Consider the following 22,178-nt stretch of genomic DNA (forward strand, 5'->3'; position numbering starts at 1 on the left):
AAAGTTAGTAAGAGGAGAGTGAGTATAATTACATTAGTTGTGAATAAGCCAGGTAAGAAAGAAAATGAAAAAAAAAGTTATGTGAAAACACATATAATACATTATATTTGGAAATAATTCTATTTATATTTTTTAATATTATCATTCATAATTAAATTTTAACTAGAATTAAGTTTTTAACATATTATCAATATTTTATTAATTATCTCTACGTTCATATGTCTTTATACAAGTCTTTGTAGTAAATAAAGATGTCTTTCTAATTTACTCAAACTCTTTTGATCTTACTTTGCAAAACTCCAATGTGGTTAAGAAACCCTTTTGATGAATCGCAAGAACCATCACTTGCTCTCATAAATATCATAAAGAAAGAAAAAAATACTTAATAAGGCAGACGCATGAAGAGAACATAATCATGAAGAAAATTTGGTGTATACCATATTTTTCATGTTCTGAATATTATAACACAACTAGTAGGAATAAGCAAAATTAAGCCACAAATGCACAATAAACAAATGAAATGATAATTATAAAAGTCAAGTTTTTCACAACATGATTAGGCAAATAAAAAAAAACATGCCTAAAACAATGCAACTAAATTAGTGGAAACTCAATTACAAAGATGCAATCATATCTTTTAACAAACCAAGCACACATGTATACTGACACCAAGAATCTATAATACTTTGTTGGAAACTCAGTCTGAGTCAATTAAATTTGCTCCTAAACTAGATCATCTGGCCCTGCAAGCACAACCTGTCACAAAAACAAAACCATTGAATTGCATGAAAATCTAATGAAGAAATAAGCATGCACTAAGGATAAATTATTACAGGGTACAATACCAATTGTCTCAAATCAAATACTCACAATTGGTGGGATAGATATCACATGTCCAAATTGTGTATCTCAGGCCAATCAAAATGTTACTTTTTGTTTAAAAAAATTATTTTATTCATGTGATAATATCTGATTGATCCAGTATGGGGAATGAAACACTGTTTGAGAAAGATGATCTCTCTCCCAATTGGTGACGCATTAATGATTAACAATAAAATGAGTTTATTCCAAATCAATAATGAAGATGAACCCAAATCACTTGTCCCCAAAAACTCTATCCCTCTCTGTCCTATTCAATCAAAGTACAGCAAGTAATATATTTTTTTTATTTAATTGAATGATGCATTTTAATTGGTGTGGTACACCAATTGCGACACAAATGGGGACAGAGTATCTCCAATCTGTGGTTGAGACCATTGGTACTGTACCAGTGTACCATTTAATAATTTCTCCCATATCGAGCTCTTTAAAGCAAATGCATAATATTTTTTGGTATAGTATATCCCTTTACTCTATAGGTAAAGAATCGGGGTGTGGACTGTTCCTCCTAACAAATGGACTTAGTATGATACTTGGGGATCTAGTCCAATGGGTTCTTACACTACTAGACCGACGTCTCGGTGCAAATGCATAATAAGTTTAAACAATAAGGAGACAAGGATATCATGAAGATGGTCAAGTAAAAGAAAGATGCATACATTGCAATCAAGAGCATATTTCCTGGCAACCATAATAGCTGCATTTCTTTCTCTCTCAGATTCAAAGGTTAATACAAATGAGAGTCCTTTTCTAGCTTGCCAAAACAATGCCTTCACTGCATTACTGAAGCCACCTCTAACTCCACATAGCTGTAAGTTAAGTAGTATGTTATGTATAAGGGATAAAGTCAAATAAAGAACTTGAAAATGTAAAACTAAAAAGCATAGCACACAGATAAAAAGTGCACTTTGATGAAAACATAGAATTTGTCCATAAAGAAGAGTAGAAAGGTGTAATTCTGTATATGGGAGAAATTGGCATAATAAAGTGCAACTAATACCTGCATTGATGGAGAGTAAATCTCTCTAGATTTTGTAATCCAGCCTCTACATAGTTTTATCCTCATTCTCCCCACACTAAATGTATGCACAGAACGCGACGAGTGATCTTTTCCATTCATCTGAGAAATTACTACCTAAACAACAGCAAGTATATACTATGTAAGAAATATAGCTCCAAAAATGTTCCTAATCCGAAACAAGAAACTCGTCAGATAAGCCGGTAACACATACATAGAGGAGAACCGAGAACGAGAAGAGGAGAAAATAGATAGTTAGATAGAAATGAATAATAAAATATCAAATGACTTGAACACATGTAGGAAATCATTCTTTTAGACTGGAAAGATCCAAGGAATGCAAGTCTTTCTTTAATTTAATTAAAATGACTAAAAAATATGGCATCCGTCTTTATCTGATCAACATAAAATGATAAAATCAATAAAACACTTGTCCTTTGATATGATATTTTCTTTTGTAATTTGTGGTTGCGTTGATCACCCTCCGGAAGAAGAGGAACAAGGTCAAACAATACACAAAACTTGGTTGCAAGTTTGCAACAGTAATAATACTGAAAATGTTAAATTAACACAAGGAACTTAACTCTATGCTTTAAAGATCATTTTCAAGGGAAAGTGTAAGCAGAATAATGGAGGTTTTTCCTGTTTGTAATTAAAAGACATTTTTCTACTTTTTCTGAATCGAATTATCGCAGCTGATACTTTTTCTGCCAGGAGCAGGAATAGTTACATTTACTGAATGCAAAAAGAGTGTGGATAACATACATTAAAATCAGCATTTGATTTTCGTAGAAGTGCCTCCACATGGTTTCCAAGTCCAGAAACTGGTACACACAACATAGGTTGCGGTTAGCATTTCTTTTCAACTTCTGGGAATGCATAACTAAGTACTGTTGGGGATAGGATAACCTCAACAACACAAGCCCAGACTGAAACAATTTTAGGAAAAATCAAAGGATAATGTACATAACAAAAACTAACCAGATTGAATGGAATTAGTTGTTAGTGTTAGTTTTTTGCCATCAGAGACAATGTCTACTTGTAAGATTCTCCCAACATCAAAGGGGTCTGGAGCATATATTGATCCGCTGGCACCTAATAGTTAAAGGCAAACCAACATAAAGAAAAAACATGAGAATAATCAAGAGGATTAATTAGCTGTTTCAAAGAGCAGGATAAAGAAATTTAAATGAGATGCATAGACAGCATTCATATGAACTTTACAAATATAAATAGGATTCTATCTCCAGATTGGAGCCATTCTGTGAAATTATCAAAACGGAATCATTACATTCTATTTTTAAGTGCATTAGTAGTTAATAGGAGGCTAGGAGCTACATGTGAGGGTAAGACTGCATACGTCAACCCCCTCGTGCACTGGGCGCCCTTTTCAAGAGCTACATGCGACAAAAGCATGGTGAAAACTACAAATCAATTCAAAACAATTGCACTAAATAGGTGGAAGCCAGGGAATGATTTCATCTCACGAATGCACTCTCGATACAACAGCACTTTTGGGCTTGAAGCGTGATCTATGCAGAAGTTCACTTTAATTGGGCTTAAATTTGATAATGAAGATTGGAGGTGGTATCCACGAACTCCTGAATATTTGACATAAAGGCCATACTTATCATGCCAGGGATCAAAGCTCCTGAGGCTTTGTATGGGAGTGTTGCTTTGGAGGGGAGGGGAGGGAAGAGATGACTTTGGAAGGAGTCTCCCTTGTTTGGGAGTTGAGGGAAAGAGGGAAGGGCTTTGGCGGTTTTCTAGAGCCCTCTAAAACCCTCCACATGCCAATTTTCATGCTTCCCCCAATTTGGGTTTTTTACAAAGTACCTAAATGACTTTAGTAAAATATTATAATTATACTTTTGTACATTTTTCATTGTTAATTAGATTTTTAAAGGAATAAAAAAAAAAAACTTGCATTATTATTATTTTAGCCTCCTCCTAACTAATTTCACACTCTCAAACAACAGAGTCATTTGCCTTCCTTTCCCCTTCCCTTCCTCTACCATCCTCGCCCTTCGATCCCTCTACTTCCTCTTCCCTAATAACTCCCAAACATACCTAAAAGCTTAAGTCATTAGGCAGAGGCACATGAATGGTTTTACATCTCCAGCATAGCTCTAAGCGGAAACAATCACAGGGATAATAATGTCATTCAAAGGTTGGATACCATACATTCATACTTTGCAGAATCAATTAGAGATGCCACTATTAAAAACCAGTATACTAAGACCACCCAGTCAATGAAAAGTGAGATACCTGAAATAACTTCCCTCCAGCTTCCTTCAGATGACAAGCGATACCACTGAAATGAACATTTTGAAATCTGTGGCACTTTATCTGAGTTAGGCTGGACTCGCAGGTATGAACCCAAAGCTTCAGAACCGTCCAACATGTATGTACGAGATTTATTCTCCTCATCTCTCTTACTCATTGTTAGCTGGTATGGAGGAAATGAAGTTATGGCAAGAAAAAGTATATTTCAAAGTATTAGCAACTTAGTATCAACTGTATGGGGAAAAGGGAGATAAGAGAACAGAGGACAAATGAGACACATTTTAGATCAACTATATGTCTGTTATTGACAGGGTTAGTTTGGTGCAGCGGTAAGGTTCCTGCCTTAGTACCTAGAGGTCATAAGTCCAAATACTAGAAACATCATCTCTGCTCGCAAAGGTAAAGCTGCAGACAACTATGTTGATATTGACACAAATATCATGAAATGGTATTTCTAGTCTTCATTTAAATAGAAAAAAAAACAAATGGACTATGCATTTGCCTTATATGATATATGAACAGTAAAAAAATGTAACTGATTAGTAAGAGAAAAATCAGATAACTAAAATTTGTAATGTCCACCCGTTCACTATTTATCACATTCAAGGATTATGCTATTTGCAGGTAAAGAGTATGGTGATAATTATTTCTTTTTCTCTAACCATTTTCCTCCCCCGTAAAATTTGAGTGCAACTACCCTAAAAAAACTGTACTCAACTAACACAAACACCGAGTTCGAGTTCACAGTTAAACCGGTTAAAAGATTACTTGCTCAAGTTATTATAAATGGATCATGGCTCATATTTTCAACCGATGTAGTACTTTGATACTTCAGAAACCCATGCCATGTTAGAGTTATTGGGCTTAACCGCATAACTCCACCCAAAAGTTAGCTCATAGGAGGAGGATTGCCCAAGTTATTATAAATGGCTCTTGCCTCACATTATCAACCGACGTGAGTCTTTGATCAGTCCAAAAAAAATAAGGAGAAAGGAACTGGCCCCATTCTTACATTTGGGTTTTGATCCTACCAGTTTGGCCGCCCCTCACTGACATATTAAAAATATAATTTTGTGCATCAGGAAAAAGGAGTTACAAGGAATAAACTACTATTATTCTATCATAACAATAAAATATAAAACTTCCCCATCAAATCTAGTCAAAATGATGATAGACTTTCTTGAAAGTTAATTAAGCAAGTAAAACTAGATACCAACAAACCTCTTTCTGAAGCTTAATCGAAAATATAGATTTTTCTCGAATTTGATCCCTCAGAGCACGAAGTTCATATTCCATGGCCATCACCTGAAATCATAATAAAATTCTCGTAAAAAGTCCATCTTGTTCCAACTGTGAAGAATATTAAGTAGTGGTACACTCTGTTTACATGCAACTAGAATCATAGCACAAAAATAATTAGGTGTAAATTATGGGGTGTCTAAGTTGCATGGGTATGGGTATGAGTATTAGTATCATTATCCACAAAATGATATGAGGTATAGGTATGAAATTTTTCACAGATTTTTAAGGTATAGGAAATGTTTTAAAAACCAAAGTGGAAGCATACATGTTTGCGGTCTGATGATTTTAATCATATTGTCTGGATTTGTAGACAGAACATAGTGGCATTGTTTAATCCATAGAGTCAAAATAAGTAAACAATGAGTGATATTAATTTGATATGATAATAATGTGATTTGAATATACAATAGACATAATCCAAAAGTCTTATTTATAGATTCCTTTATTTAAATAAGTAAACAAATCAAAGAAGATAAATAGGAAATAACTCATGAGTTCATCTGAGATGCTCTAAAATATTCTAAGATACAAAAACAACATTATGATATATCTTTATATATTCTAACATGAACGTATCTCGTTGTCAACAAGTATAATTTTTATTATCAAGCAAAATCTATTGGCTACAACAGAATTGAGAAATAAAAAAGCAATGCACCTTGCTTGGCTGATGCAACAATTTGATTCTTCTAGCCTCTTGAACCTCTTCTACTAGTCCATGCACATCCTGACAAAGAGGAACAACATGTGTATATTTCATACTCAACATAGTACTAATTGTGTATCATTTATTGGGATGATATCACATGATATGAAGACACTATTAAAATGACAAGCAAGGAACCACATACAATGGTCTAAGTTATAACAACGTAGTTAGGAAACCCAAGCATGTAGTTCCATCCGATAAGTTTCAAATCTATGGTACTTTAATATTTTCTACGCCAAGTTTCTACAGGTGATCAATGAGGAAATTTAAGTTCATAACAATTTTTATCATGTATAGTTAAAATTAAGGGATTCTTAAGATAATGTAATAAGGCAGCAGTGTTTTTCACCATACTGAGAACCTATCTTTTATTTCCTAAAATTTGATTATTTATCAATTACTTTTTATAATTCATCCATTGATTGACTCACGCACATAAAAGATTATTTTAATGCAAAGTAATGTTTGATCATGAATTCGTTAATGCAAAGTTATACAAATATCACATATGCACACAAAATTGTTCAATCAAACAGCATGTTAGAACCTTTGGTTCAGAATCTTGGGAAGCTTTTTCTTGTTCCTCAAGCGCCACCCCGATTCTCAGCACCACTGCCCTAGCACTTTCAATTTCAGCACAAGCAAAAGACTTCTCTTGATTAACCAACTTTTTAGCATCTTCAGAAGCCTACACAACAAAGATGAATTCATATTAAAAGAAAAACACTACAAAGGAAATTAGAAGAACTAGAAAATTGAAAGTAATTCAGAAAGCCCTGGAGAAGCAAGAAAATTGCAGTGGTTAACATTTTCTAAACAAAATACTAGAACGAGCAAATAACTATTGCTGTCGTTGAAAATATTAAACGAGAATATAAATCAGAGAAAAACCTGCACTACAAGGAACCAATGGTGATTTTATGAATGGAAACAGGGAAAGGAAAGAACCAGTGGTGCCCTTCTATGACATTTGATGTGTTAACCAATTTATGAAATACAATTTGTAATAGTGTATATGCAAAAAAACTAAAAGAACTCACATGTCCATGGACTCTGTAATCATTGTTTCACAGTCCTCAGAAAAAATGAAAATGCATCATTGTAATTTGAAAGAAGCATTAACATATAAAATTTAGAAACTTTTTCATTAAATTTTAACCACGAACAGAAATTTTAGATGGTGATTCTATAACCATTTACAACATGTTTTAGATTTCAAGGAAGACCTGTTTGAGAAAGTTTGCAAGCTTCTTCACTTCATACTTCTCTTGAATCAATTCCCCCTCATTTTGAGTCAACTTAACTGCTAAGGCTTCCACCTGTGAAGAATATACTGTTAAGTATGAACATTCAGCATTATAAACATGAATTGAAGGAGAGGAAATAAATGATTTATTATGCATTCTGAATTACTCCTTAGAAACGTCGGAGGGGTGGATTTGGTAGCACACTCCACAAAAGCGAGCCCAAATATAAAAAAATTGTCGGTGAGAGAATGAAATGTCATTTCAAACTTTGAACAGAGTAATACATCCACATTCAACTGTGGATTAGTAAAAATAACTAACCATGGAGATAGCTTTCTCAACGTCCTCTTTATTTCTTCCAGCAAAACGGCCTTTTAAAAATTCTAATGCATCTCTTAGCTTTTTCAAAAGAACATGTCCCTCCAAAGATGCAACATCTCTTAGCTTTGCCTGAATTCCACAAACAAAATAGCATGGTTCATGGTATCATCAGAAATTGAGATAAAAAAAGACAAATACAAAGTGCGAAAAATTAATTAACAGATGAACGGCGAATCGTAGTCAGTAACAAACATTATTTTGACAAAGGCAGACACGATTGCCTGAAAAGGAACATACTGTGAACCTGATTTTTTGCTTCTTTTTTTGTTGCCAGACTAATGTGTATTTGATATTACCAGGGTATGTTCAATATAAACTTGTCTTTTATGCTAAGGAAACAGAAATGATCAACAGTCAACCACAAGCAAGTATAAATGTGAGGAACCTCATTAGACAACTTAGCAGCTGCAGTTAAGTTCTTGTCAAATTTACTGGCAAGGTCACGAACTGAGATGCGCTTGTGCTGGTCTGACAAATTGGAAGCTTCTTCTTCAATAACATCCTTCAAGGATGGACCCTGGTTATCCTCCATTGGCTCATCCAGAATTTGATTATCAGCTGCCAGTTTGTACTTCGGAAAACTACTAGAAATAAAGCTCACATCAGCAGAAACTGGTGGAACTGCTTCCATTGGCATCTTGATTTCAACTTCAGGACTAATCTTTGTCATGGTGAAAATGGATTGTCTGGTAAAAATAATTACGTACGGATAAGAACTTCAGATAAGAATATCCCAGTAATGAGTCAAAAGAAAAACAAAGTTCAAATATAGAACACTTTATTTCATCATTAGTAAATACAATCAATCCCAGCTTAATGAACTAATATGAATAAGGCGAAAACATAAAATACTTGTATAGCTATAAGACATGTTGAAATAGGGATGGCTGATACTTCTGGGATCTGTCTACTTAATCAAATGGTCTGTTTTACGGGGAAAGATAAATAAGTAAAAGTGTCCCCATTTAGCTGAACCAAGCTGGATAACTAAGGCTCTAGATTTTCACTCTCAAGTCGTTATGCATATGTATGCACTTTAAGATGCTCCCACCACATTTTTTGGTTTCCGAGAGTATCCTCCCAGCACAGAGGTTTGAGACTAATCTCCGGGGACACAGTCGGGCGCATATGCAGGAACCCATCCCAAGAGTGTTTTTTTGCACGAATCCGTATCCAGGACTACATACATGCTTAAATGACCCAAATCCCTTCCACTTCAGCCAACACACATTGATATGCATCAAAGACATTTGATCCTGTGCCACGGGAAGTCGTGAACTAAATGTGTTTAACCACAATCAAAACATAAGTTCATCAACTTTTGTTTATGATTTGGCTATCAATCACAAGTGGCATTGTACATTAAACCATCCAAGATCCACATAAATAGGATGGACAACTGTGTGTTATTACCAAAAACTGATTTGAAGCAATAGAATTAGGAGAAGGATAAAAAATTGCTATTGCCAAAGATTAGAGCTTGAAGTAGTAGCAATATGTACACTCCAAACAGAGCCAGTGTCATATAAATTGGGTTTAGACAAAAACAGCCATTTTTTTAGTTTGCTTAGGAAAATGTGGTCGAAAACATTAGTATCTCAATCTATTCATACATGACCAGAATAATAAAAAAAAAGAGATGGAAGCCTTCAGCACACATCATATTATGAGAAAAAAATTATGTACTAGTGCAGTGATGGAATTTCAAGAGAGATCAAGTGTGTAGTTGATTTCTATTGCAAAACATTTAATTCGTTTATATCTTACTTTTAGTGATAAAATAGAGATCAAGTGCAGTCACCAAATCACTATGTCAACCAAAATATAAATTACCAAACTACATCATCACATGAATTTTCAAGTTAGTGCAGCTGTTTCCACTAAAATAAATAAATAAAATACGAAGGGAGTGGAAAAAAACATAAAAAAAATCATGAAACCATTGAGATCTGCATAGTAAAAATGAAAAATTGCAGACAATGACATAGGTTTCTACGATACACAAGTAAAAAACTGTTAAAAAGGAACAAAAGAGATAGATAAATCTAGTACAAGAGTTAGTAATTTGAGATCATGCAAGAAAAATGTAAGCACCATTATTTACCAACTTATATAAACACATCCAAAATATTATAAACTCACATTCCATTTTTTTCCATTCCAAACAAAAAAAAAAGCTTACTTTTTAGCAGCACCTGCAGTTGAAGCTACAGAAGCAACTATAAAAAATGAAATAAAATAAAATTCAGAGAGGTGAAGTGAAGTGAGTCACAGTAACAAACAGGATCGAGTTGCAATATTTCATTGCATGCAACCAAAATGAAAATGCTATGAGAATCAGAGAGTTAACAAAATGAAAAAAGAAAAACTCACATGATAATAACAATAATAGAGTAAGTAACCAATGAGTGAGATTATAACATATGGGAACAGGTAAAGCCGGTTACAGGTAAGATGATTCTGTGGAAAAATAGAAGACAAGATTGAAGTTGAAGAAATGAGAATAACAAAGAAGAATGAGAAGAAGAAGAAGGAGAAGAATCTAAAGGGTGGTGATTACATTAGAGTTGCTTTTTAAAAAGGTGAAAAAAGGAAAGAAAGAAAAAGAAAAGAAAAGAAAAGAAAAGAGAAAAGGTTGTTGTGGAGTTGCACCTGACTAGTTTGTCTCCCTTACAAAGGACTTGAAATTAATTTCTGTTTCCTTCTTTCTTCTTCCATCATTCTTACCACTCCACCTCTTTGTTAGGCTTTCTTATTACCACCTTACTGTGGGGGCCACCATCATGCACTTCACGCGCCGTCCTCCTCCAATAACCTCTCACTTATAAATATAATTATGTTTATCTCAAATATAACTTATATGGTTATATTTTAATACATTTACATATTATATAACCAATTTTTTGGTATATTATATAAGCAATTTTAATACATTTCCATATTTTTAGTATTACATTGAAATTATTTTGTCATATATTACATGGATAATATTATTGTAATTATTTATATATTTTTACTACATCAAAATAGTTAATTGATTTTTAACTAATCTTCATAAAATATATATTTAATTAAATTTGACTATAAAAATAAGATGAAGTATGTAGTCTTAGTTTCTGGGCAGAATTTCTGTCTCCAATGAGCGAATAATTCCAACCTAGTATCCAGACCGGTCAAGTGCCCATCAACTCATCACCTTGCAAATAAGATTTGTCCTCTATGGTTGTCAATCACGTCAAGATGGCCAACCTAACTGAGAGAATATAGTGGTAAAACATGATTTAGCAAAATCGCAGATCTCTTCTATAGGAGTGACATATCGCAAACATAAACATTGTGACAGAGTTGAACATATTATCTAAGCATTGTGGGTTACTGATGAGAACCTCTTCAGGAGATCCTTTTTACAACAATCTATCTTGTTTGGTGCAAGGGAACCCACGGTTTTGATGGGTTATTTTTGAAGATGAAATTAGGCCGAATTGAAATGTTTAGGATAAAAGAAGATGGTTAAGGTAGAAGGGTGATGGCGCCACAACAAAGATGTTGATAAGCCGGGTGCTATTCGCCACAAGAACGTGGTTCTTGATAAGAATTTGTAATCTTGGTTCAGCCAAGAAGTTAGGAGAAGACACTCTCACACAAAAAGGAAGAATCCTTATAATTTTACTCAAAATCAAACTTAGTTTATTCATATGAAATTTTGGACACTTTTTGGTTTTCGGTTTTGACACTTAACACTTTGTTTTTGGGACTTTTTGGTTTCGGTTTGGACACTAGAAACTTTGTTTTTGACACTTTGTGTTTGGTATTCGGTTTTGACACTTGACACTTTGTTTTTGGGACTTTTTGGTTTCGGTTTGGACTTGTTTTGACACTTTTTGGGTTTTTGTTTTGGAATGTAAGGAAATAATAAAATGACTCACGGTTTGGGAGATAATTTTGACACTTTTGTGTTTGGTTTTTGTTGTTTTTTTGGAATGGAAATAAGAAGACTCACGGCTAGAAAGAAAATTTTTGACACTTTTGTTTTTGGTTTTTGTTTTTGGGATGTAGGAAATAGGCTATTGACTCACGGCCAATCAAGAAGAAAATGTTTGACACACCAAGCAAGAACCTTAGCTCTGAATACCACTTGATGAGAACCTCTTCAGGAGATCCTTTTTACAACAATCTATCTTGTTTGGTGCAAGGGAACCCACGGTTTTGATGGGTTATTTTTGAAGATGAACTTAGGCCGAATTGAATTGTTTAGGATAAAAGAAGATGGTTAAGGTAGAAGGGTGATGGCGCCACAACAAAGATGTTGATAAGCCGGGTGCTATTCGCCACAAGAACGTGGTTCTTGATAAGAATTTGTAATCTTGGTTCAGCCAAGAAGTTAGGAGAAGACACTCTCACACAAAAGGTATAAACCTTGTATTTTCACACGAAATAAAACTTGTTTTATTCTCCCATCCGAATTTACATTTATAGGACATAATCCAAGGTTGGTGATATTGTTCCAACCGAAATATCCAAGTATAATTCCTTATGGGAACTCCTAAAAATTCAAAATACAAATAAATGAAAAACTTTGAATTCTATGAAAAGCCTTAATGCTAAGTCTTGGTTTCATGGTAGTCTTCATGGTAATTCGGCTCCCTTGAAGTCTTCATGATTCCATGTATATGGCACGACTCACTTGAATGAATGTGGACGGCACATTGATGAGTTTGAAGCATTCATGACTAAAGCCTCTTAATTCCATGTAGAGGGCACGGTTCACTTTGAATGAAAAGGTGGCCATTTATTTAGTTGAAGTCTTCATGATTAAATCCACATGATTCCATGCTTGATTGCACGGATCAACTAGGATTAATTGTGGGTGGCAACTTAATTCTTTGTGTTGGAATTAAAGTTGGACGGCACAATTAAGGCAAAAGGCTTCAATGTGGACGGCAACTTCCCCCTTGGATTTTGAATTCGGTCACCCTCCTTGAGTCCACTCTAGGCTTTAATTTTGGACGGTGCAATGAAGACCATATTGATTGCAAATCATAGAGTTCATTTATTCTGAAATTAAAGACAAACAAGACACATTAAATTCTAATGGAAAATGTTTTAGGACAACATAAATGTGTCCTAGCCATTTGAGTGCATGGTCGTGCCCTATTAAAAGGGTTGGGGGTTATTTGCCCCATGCTGGCCCACATGTAAAGTGATGTAATGAAAAAGATGACTCCCTTGGTTTGAGCTTAGGGAAGTTCCTTTGATGTCTTGAATGAGTAGGCTAAGTGCATTGTTCACTTGTTTGGCTCTTGCCCTTGTCATGGGCCCACCTATATTCCTCAACTCATCCTTAGGTTCATTCGGGTTCACATCAGTTACCCTCACCCATGTGATGAGGATATGCCTAATATACTGTTATTGTAACACTTCAGCTCTGACATGCGACATTTCAGACCCATGAATACATTGAGTGTGCACCTACAAGCTTAAATATCTCCTACAGTATTTTATTCTCCATAAATGGGAGTCTTCCATGACTCGAACCCGTGACCTCAGGGATAAATAGTCACCATACAACTGAGTCGCTACCACTAATGAATACACTGAGCATGACACCCATAAGCTTAAATACTCATGCAGTATTTTATTCCCCACAACAGCTTAGGCAGACGACAAAATGACTCACCTTAGATAAAGCACAATACCAATCAAAGCACAGATGTAATAGGGTTGTCTAACACGAATAAAGCAGTTCACGTCAATTTGGGCAAACCAAGAAGGACGCCTTTTCATAATTAAATCATCTCTTATGAAATATGTTTCACTCAACCTCTCTATAATAGGGAAGTCCTCTCATAATATATACTCTTGCATCATTTTACTTTTTCTCTACATATTTTCATATATACTGACTTAACCGTCAGCTGCTTTTTTAAACATTCACCCATGCAATCCAAGACCGACTCTTACCCCTAGACTCAACATATAGTTCAATTCTCCTGGCCTACCACCACACATAACAACATTAATCTCTTCCACTAAGTGCCTATCCATAGTGTAATGGATGGTGTGCATAAAGCCCATGAACAAATTCCCCTTTGTATGGTTGACTAATGATTACTAATAATTTCGGGAAATGCAGGTGAGTTGCAACTTATAATCCAAATCGAGGACAAGTTCATATAAAATCAAATGTTATCCTTTGTTATTTGTTCTAGTACGATATTAAATATTGGCATAAAAGAAAAAGAGAATGATGTGGCCAAGTAAAATGAGTGGCTATAGTGGAACTTTTTTTGTAGCCAATGAGAAGAAGAGGTTGTGGTGAAGCATCTTTGTTTTTGGCCATACAATCCTCAAGGCTTTGGCTATAAATAGGAATGCTCCAAGCCATTGTAAGACACACCAATATTCTAGCTTTAGTGATATTCTCTCTTCTTCTCTTGTTCTAATATTGTGAGGAATATTTTAGTGTTTAAGATATACTTGAGAGGGACTGATATTGGGTGTACTTGAGTTTTGGGAAGTGAATGAAACACTTGAGTGAACTTGTAATTCTCTTTTATCATAGTGATAATATCATTGTTGCTCTTCAACCGTGGACGTAGACAAATTGCCGAACCATGTTAATTTCTCGGTGTCATTTTCTCTATTTAAATTTCTCCATGTGTCTTCCGCTACAACATACGGTATTAAAAATTCATGAGATATTAAGAATTCATATATGAATATTAATTAGATTGTCACTACTAATATTTATAAAATATTTATATACTCATATTGTAATCATTTTTACACTGTTAACACATCATCCATCATTTATATGTTAATTATTATTGACTCTCAAACAAAAAATATAAATTAATAATAAATGAGGCATCTTTACACTAACAAATATTAAACTTTTTGTAAAATGTGAACCCTGGTTTGGTTTGCTTTGCTCATGCTTAATCACATTATAGGTGAGGTGAACATGCCGATTTATTAAAAAACAATATATGAAATAACATCTTGTATGCGCTATAATCAAACTGTTTGTACGTACTAAAAATAAAATAAAAACTCAAATACTTAGGAAAAGTCAAATAATATTATTGAAATATTAATTAAATAAAAAAACTACACATACGTGTATTTATACATTATATATTTCTTTTAAAATCCGTATGTTACTATAGCTTGTTTACTAATAATATATCAAACTTGTCTTCTAGACAATTACAAAATCAATCTAAATCATAATATATCCGTGCTATTTTTTCTTAAACAAAAATTGTAATCCTAAAACGTTTACATGTAGTAGGAATGTAAGATGTGTTTTATTTTCATTTTTTAGTTCTAGACGAGCGTGCACACGCGCGCATGCGTTTGGCCAATCATTCAATATTCCCTTGTAGGCTGTAGCTGTTTTTTGTATTTTGTTTTTGTGAACATTCTTTTACAGCAGAGACCGGTGTTTGGCGGGGAATTATTCTTTTGACTTGTGTTTTTCCCAATGTATCCCTCAAATTTTCACATATCTACCCAAATGTCATCTCATTCAAAAAGATTAAGAAGTTATGTGAAAAAATTAGATGTTTTGATTGTGTATAAATGATGAATGTAATATTTTTTGCATAAATAATGTAAAAATGTAAACATAGTCATTATATTATCTGCCTTTCATTTATATTATTTTTTTAAGAAGTTAATAATGATTAAAAATAAATATTGAATGATGCAATAACAATGTAAAAAATTATTACAATATATATAATAATATTATTATTTTGGGAACAACAATATAATATAATATAAGATAAATAATATAATATAATATAATATAATATAATACAATACAATATACTATAATATATATAATATAATATAATATAATGTAGTGTGCACTTAGAAACAAACTGCAGAGAATGTTGGACTGTTTGGAAAAAAACAAAAAATGAAAATGAAAAGGACAAAGACAAAGTGTTGGTTTTTAAGTTAGCCAAACATAATGGCAACATAAAAATTATCCAATTGCGAAATTAAAAGGGGATGTTTGGTTATAGTTTTTAATGAAACACAAAATATATTTTACTTAATTGTTTTAATAAAACAAACAAACATTTATAGATAAATATTTTGTTTATGTCAAGGATATCCCATACGATATATTTGAAGAATAATTTTTTGCAATATAAAAAAATTACAAAACTAAGATTTGCATCTCTCAAAAAAAATTCAGATCCCATAAATATATTGGACTCCAACACATTTCTATAAAAGAATCCAATTATATATTAATTATATTGAGCTTCATTGTTGATAATCATTCTTTTTCTAATTCATTCAACCTTACCCTAAATCAGTTCAATTGATGTAAAATGAAGTGGAATAACTTTTATTACTACATATCCCTATAAGTATGAGTACTTAATTTATAAAAAAAATAAAATTGCATTAGCATTATCCTAATCTCAAGGTAAAAGGCCTTGATTTATGCATGGAAACTTGCATAATACATATGTGAAAGATGAAGAACTTGGGGTAACTTGTGAGTGGAGTCACTATCATACAGGGGGCTATAACGGGGCTATAACGGGGCTTTGTTGATTTGTCAATTTTTTAATACTTTGTTAATGCCCTTAAATTATGGGATTAATAGTGAGAATTTATTCTGTATGGTTTACTATATCGTAAATGGAAAGTTTCCAATCTTTGTGACATGTTATTGATGGTGAAAGTGCACCAACTGTGTGTAAAGGCTGTAGTTGTAGGTGTGGAATTAATGTAGATGCAATAACTATAATGTGAAGTTATGTCAAAAAGGGATCATGGGTATTAAATAATCTAATCATCGACCACGAGATTGACCAAAATATTTTGTACTATAGGCTATTCAATCACGACTTATTTATTGACCAACGTAAGATAAAAATAAGGTATAGTAGAGAGAATATAAAATTGAGATTAATGTCAGCAAAATAAGTTCTTATTTTATCTATTGTTAATTTGATGCGTACTAGATAATAATAACATCAATGTGTAGGTGACAAGATATTAATGTAGTGAAAGCAATGATGTTAAGGTGTGAGAGTATAAATAGAAAAAATGCAATAGCCACATAAAACAAACAAGATCAATAAACTCTATATTGCAATAGCATGTAACCTTTTTTATATTTTCTATCTTCTCCGAGGAATTCTTAGTGTAAGAATTTATTGCCAATGAATTACCTACATTTATTGTGTTAAAATTGGATGGATACAATCATGCGTACATATAAAATGATTTATTGAAGGGAAGACAACATAACCTTGATTGGTTGCAATCAAAATGAATTTTGTAACTGGTGTAATTAATTTTTAACTACAGTCTTATTATTAGGATTTGAATCCTAAAAATAGAATTTTAAAGGAAATTGCTTAAATTTTACATAATCACGACCACAATCAAGAGTTAAGAAAATAAATTGCACTAACCATTTAGCTAAACTATTGCGAAATACCACTTTTATTTTAAAAGCTATACTCATCTCTTCTTAGGTATATCAATGTACTTTCACTCACTTATCTTAAAAAGAGATATAAGTGTTAGAAATATTAGTATTATCTTATTTAGAATTTAGTTAATTTCATTTAAGTTGAATTGGTCTATAATTTATATTTATCTTATTGTTTATTATTTGAGTATATTATCCTATCATTTTTAACAACTTATATATTTAAAATAAATTGTTTAAATCTACTCATACTTAAGTTTGACCAATATTTATCATCCTAAATTTGTATAAATAAGTGTAATGTAATGATATTTAAATTTAAAGGTGACTAATATGTTTTTTACTAACAAAAGATGATAGGTATAATTAACTCAAACATAGGAGAAAGTAGATATAAAATTTTGATTAATTTGTGCAAATTTTAAGTAAACACAATGACAATTAAAGAGCAAAGCATGGAAGTTATTATATATTGAAAACTTCTATCAAGAAACCATATTCTTCAGCTCTCATTGTTTTTAAGCAAAGCCCTATAGATTGAGTGAATTAGCTATATTATTTATTAAGAGTGCTATATTAAAATATTTTGATATATAGTAGAATAAACTGAGTTTCATCTTATCACATTCAACAATATTAGTTAACATATAGTTTCGCCACTTCTAAAAAAAAAACAATAGTTTTGCACAATTGTTTTACAAATTTATAAAATAATATAAGAGGAAACAACTGAAAAGAGATTGAAATATTTTACTCTAACTTAGAATCTTTAAACACTTGTATATTCTGCATAAAAAGGGGGGACATATCCTGTTTGGAAGCTATTACTACTATATTTATATTTCTTGGTACAGAAACTATAAATAATATTCATAATTTGGTTGAGTTTTGAGAGGAGAAGAAGTATGAAAATGGTTTAAGATTCAATATTAATTCTCTCTGGCATACCCCACAAGCCGTTTAGGCATCAAAGTCACCTACAAAAGCGGAAGAGATGACGATAGATACAGTTCAATTTAATATTCATATATGCACTTCCTAACTATACATGTACAAAATTTAGTGAAAAAAACATATGTACATTTATATATTATCATTATATTATTTATATTTTATTATTATTAAATTTTAAAATAAAATTAATATAAATAAATAATAGATGATATATTGAATATATATAAATTTTTACAATAACAATGAAAAGATATTACACTCAACATTTTAATATATGCACTTCCTAACGATACATGTATATTTTTTAGAAACTAACCATCCTTTCATATGTCATTAATAATAATTTAGAGCCGCGTACATAGGAAGGAATCATTGGAATGATGGCAGCATTAGATAATACGGTGGCTATTATAACAGCCACTTTTGACTTATGCTTTTGCAAAATGTCACCTTTTTTAAATTAGTTATGGTGGGGAAGGATTTGGTTGGTAACAATCAACAATAGTAATCATTATTAGGGTCGTTTACAACTAACAGAAATTATTATTTTTCCCAAACACATTTATATTTCATTGGTTGTACATTATTTAATTATATATATATATATATATATATATACACTCAATCTCATCTATTTATTTTTTAAAACTAACAGATCATATGAGTAAGTGAAAAATGTGATGAGAGAAAAAGAAGAATCTAACACACCATATTTTTTTTTACATATATATATTTGTAAAAGCAATGATGTAGATGTTTTTTTTTTGTATATTATAATAATATTAATGTTAAAAATAATAATTAATTTGAAAAATATTTTTATTTACATTATATACCATAACAAATTGTATGTTATACAAATTAAAATTATGGTAAGTTGTTGGATCTACTATGTAACATTTTGATAAAAACAATCTATTGTCAATTTTAACTAGTTAGATTTGTGTCGGTATTTTTGTAAAAAATAATTAAATAAGATATATAGATTAACTTTAGTAACTAAAAGATATAATTTATCTCATTATAATAGGAGATACTTTATTTCGTATTGCATAAATGTGTGTAAAATCACACAACAATTCCTGTTGCAACTAATGGCACTAACTTTCGCTTTTAGAGCTTCCCAAGAAACTAAATTTAATACACATGTTCAAAATGGCCGATCAATTGAATAAGTAGTAATATTAGTATGATTTATTATTTTGTTATAGTTTGGCTTATTTCAATTTGTTCACTATATATGATGTCAATATTTAGTCTTTGTTGGGAATCCTTCATAATTGATGTGGAAGTAAGACTAATGAATCTTGGTAGATGAACCATTGAATACATTCAATGATGGCTATTCCAAAGTCTTGGAATTATTCATTGACTCTTGAGAATTATGAAGTCTAACTTAGAAAGTTAGAGTATCAATTTTCAAAGTGTCTTGAAAAGTATGACAATAATTAATCATCCACTATGTCTTTATGATAGAACTTTCCTCCCATTCACTATATATATGGGACTTGTGAGGGAGAGATACAAACAAGCAAGTGATAAAGAACAACAAAGAAAGTGAGAGAGTTTATATCCACAAAGTGTGAGATTTGTATTCCTAGTGAGATACTAGAGAGTTGTATTTATATCCTTTTTGGATAAGATTGAGTGTTATCCTCTTTGTAAGAAAGAGTCAAATATTTTAATCATACTTTCTATAATGGAGATATTTTCTGGACTAGGTCATGTGGTTGTTTCCTTCTCACATTGAAGATGTTTTTCCACGTTAAAATTCTTGGTGTTATTGATAGGGCAAATCGCAAATGCACAATTATGTCGGCAAGTAATAAAATATCAATCTCACGAGGATTGGAAAGTTGCTTTAATTATAGCAATTAATTTATACTTAACTCAAATAAGGAAATAAAAGTGAATTTAGAACAATTGAGCAATTGACAATAATAATTATGAAAATATTAAAAATGATTAAATCTAATTTAGGAATAGTTCCCGGGATAAGGGTTATCACATTTACACTCGCAAATCACTGTTTTGCTCATTTTCATGAACTTTAAGTTGTGAGGGTGAATTACTCTCTGATATGTGTCATCCTCTCTCGAGCTCCGACACGTGTACTCAATTAAAGTCGCACCTCCTCTCGTGGTATGGTTATCAATCAAATCCTTTACTTGGATCTTTCTATCCAATCGCTTCATAGTAACGCAAGGTGAATTCCAGAAACCCTCGAGAATCCTAATACTACTCTCGTGAATTAGGATTCAAGTTTGAATAACTGAATGATCAGATAGTTGGGTTCACCTTTCGGTCCTTCCCCAATGTATCTAAGAGGTGTAATTTGTTGGCCAGACAACTCACACAAATAAAACCACTCAATGAAATAGAAGTAAGAATAAATATTTATTGAATGTAAAAGGGCATGGCCCCAATCCTAGAAATAAAGAGAATTACTCACTCATGTAGAAGAGAATCCCAAATTCTAAATTAGAGAATTGTAATGTAAAGTGTAAAGTTGTAAAGTCTTTTCATCCTTGAGGGAGAACTCTTATTTATTCTAATTACAAAATATTGGGCTAAGCCAAAAAAACAAATCTAAAAAATAGGAATATAATATTATATCTATAACTTCATTTGCCCCTTCAATTGGTCTTCGCATAACCTAATACTGAATTTCATCTTCTTGCATTCAATCTCTAATCTTTTTGGCTTTAATCCATCCAAACTGCACAACATAACAAAAAACATTTGCTCAACCCTAACAAAGAGAAATAAAAGCTAAAAGCAATCCTAAAGTCCTAATTATGTCCTAAAATTCAAGTTAAATGCAATGCAAATGTAGCATAATTTTACACTCATCAAATCCCCTCAAGTTTATCTCTTGCTTGTCTTCAAGCAAGTATTATGTTTAACTTTCACAATCATGTATGAATGATGATATAGAAATCATGACCCAAAATAACAAGCAATCTCATGTTAGTTTTGAAACAATCAAGACATCAAGACAAGACAATCATAAAAAATTTAATTCAAGCTAAGTCTTTGAGTCATAACAACTACATGAATTATGATCACTTTTCTCTCATCACTTTCACGTGTTTAAATATCATAATGTTTCGCTCAGAAATTTTCATGAAAGTAAATTACCATAAGTTTGATTATAGACCAAATCGCCACTAAGTGTATTTTAGTGCATGCAAAAATCAAGATATCTTTAATTGGTTGTAATGGGGTCAAGGTGAATGATTTAAGGTGTGATAGTCAAAGAAATGATAATTAAAAAGGCTTACAAATGTTTCCCAAAATACTTAAACTTTTTAGACATCTGATTGAAGCATTAAGGTTCTCTTAATAGGCCTGACTTTATCATATGCTCTTTTTTCAATCAACCTTTCTCCTTACAACACACTTTTTCACAATCCCTTCTCTTCTAGTATACTTTGTATTTCTTCTTTTTTTTTCTTTTTTGTTGTTGAGATTTTCTAAAAGTAAAGGGATGGAATTTATTTATTTATTTTCTTCTTCACCTTTTTATGGATTCTTTCATCAAATATGACATTTTTACCTTTCTCATTGCTTCAACCAAACATCATAAATTACCTTAAACCCTCATTTGAATAACTATGAGAAATCATTAAAGTTTAGGCTAAAAAATGGGCAAGTAATGAGTTTTCGATGTTTATAGCAAGTGGTTGAATGTCAAAAGAAAAAGTCCTAATTGCCTATATCATTTTAATGCATACAGACAGACTTCAATCTTGAAACGGTCACAAATCAAGTTCTAGAATGTAAAATCATAGAAAATTATGCACTCATGAAAGGAAAAAAAAGTTTTATGCAATTGTCAATTCAAATCAGAACCATTATTGTGTTTGACCCAAGTTTCTCACATTTGATACATTCAACAGAAGTTATGAAACAAAGACCTTTATTTAACCA

At 32.0% G+C, this 22,178-nt stretch overlaps 1 protein-coding gene across 7 annotated transcripts; it reads right to left on the reverse strand.

Annotated features, from left to right (window-relative positions):
- LOC109358727 (stomatal closure-related actin-binding protein 3-like) lies at positions 477–10,545 on the reverse strand. Of its 7 annotated transcripts, none has more exons than XM_019603144.1 (14): positions 10,312–10,421; positions 10,244–10,276; positions 8,208–8,508; positions 7,763–7,891; positions 7,421–7,513; positions 6,742–6,882; positions 6,144–6,212; positions 5,405–5,488; positions 4,166–4,346; positions 2,879–2,992; positions 2,663–2,721; positions 1,880–2,014; positions 1,539–1,688; positions 477–756 (listed from the first exon to the last, which is right to left on the reverse strand). In XM_019603144.1, exons 3-14 carry the CDS (start codon positions 8,490–8,492, stop codon positions 724–726), a joined length of 1,473 nt encoding a protein of 490 aa, XP_019458689.1. In that variant the 5' UTR covers positions 8,493–8,508; positions 10,244–10,276; positions 10,312–10,421; the 3' UTR covers positions 477–723. The 7 variants fall into 7 exon arrangements, with proteins under 7 accessions (XP_019458689.1, XP_019458694.1, XP_019458690.1 ...); XM_019603149.1 differs by adding an exon at positions 10,005–10,029 and having other exon boundaries at positions 10,244–10,420; XM_019603145.1 differs by adding an exon at positions 10,005–10,029 and having other exon boundaries at positions 10,196–10,420.

This window comes from Lupinus angustifolius, chromosome LG10 (genome assembly GCF_001865875.1).
Source record: "Lupinus angustifolius cultivar Tanjil chromosome LG10, LupAngTanjil_v1.0, whole genome shotgun sequence".
In the NCBI taxonomy this organism is placed as follows: Eukaryota; Viridiplantae; Streptophyta; class Magnoliopsida; order Fabales; family Fabaceae; genus Lupinus; species Lupinus angustifolius.

What these genes read in the sequence shown, in the direction of transcription:
- LOC109358727 (XM_019603150.1), bottom strand. Translation starts at nt 8,492, where the DNA reads ATGACAAAGATTAGTCCTGAAGTTGAAATCAAGATGCCAATGGAAGCA. An exon ending in CTGGAGGGAAGTTATTTCAG is followed by an intron (nt 2,993 to 4,165) that starts GTATCTCACTTT and finishes TTTAACTATTAG; the next exon opens with GTGCCAGCGGATCAATATAT. An exon ending in AATCAAATGCTGATTTTAAT is followed by an intron (nt 2,015 to 2,662) that starts GTATGTTATCCA and finishes GCTGTTGTTTAG; the next exon opens with GTAGTAATTTCTCAGATGAA.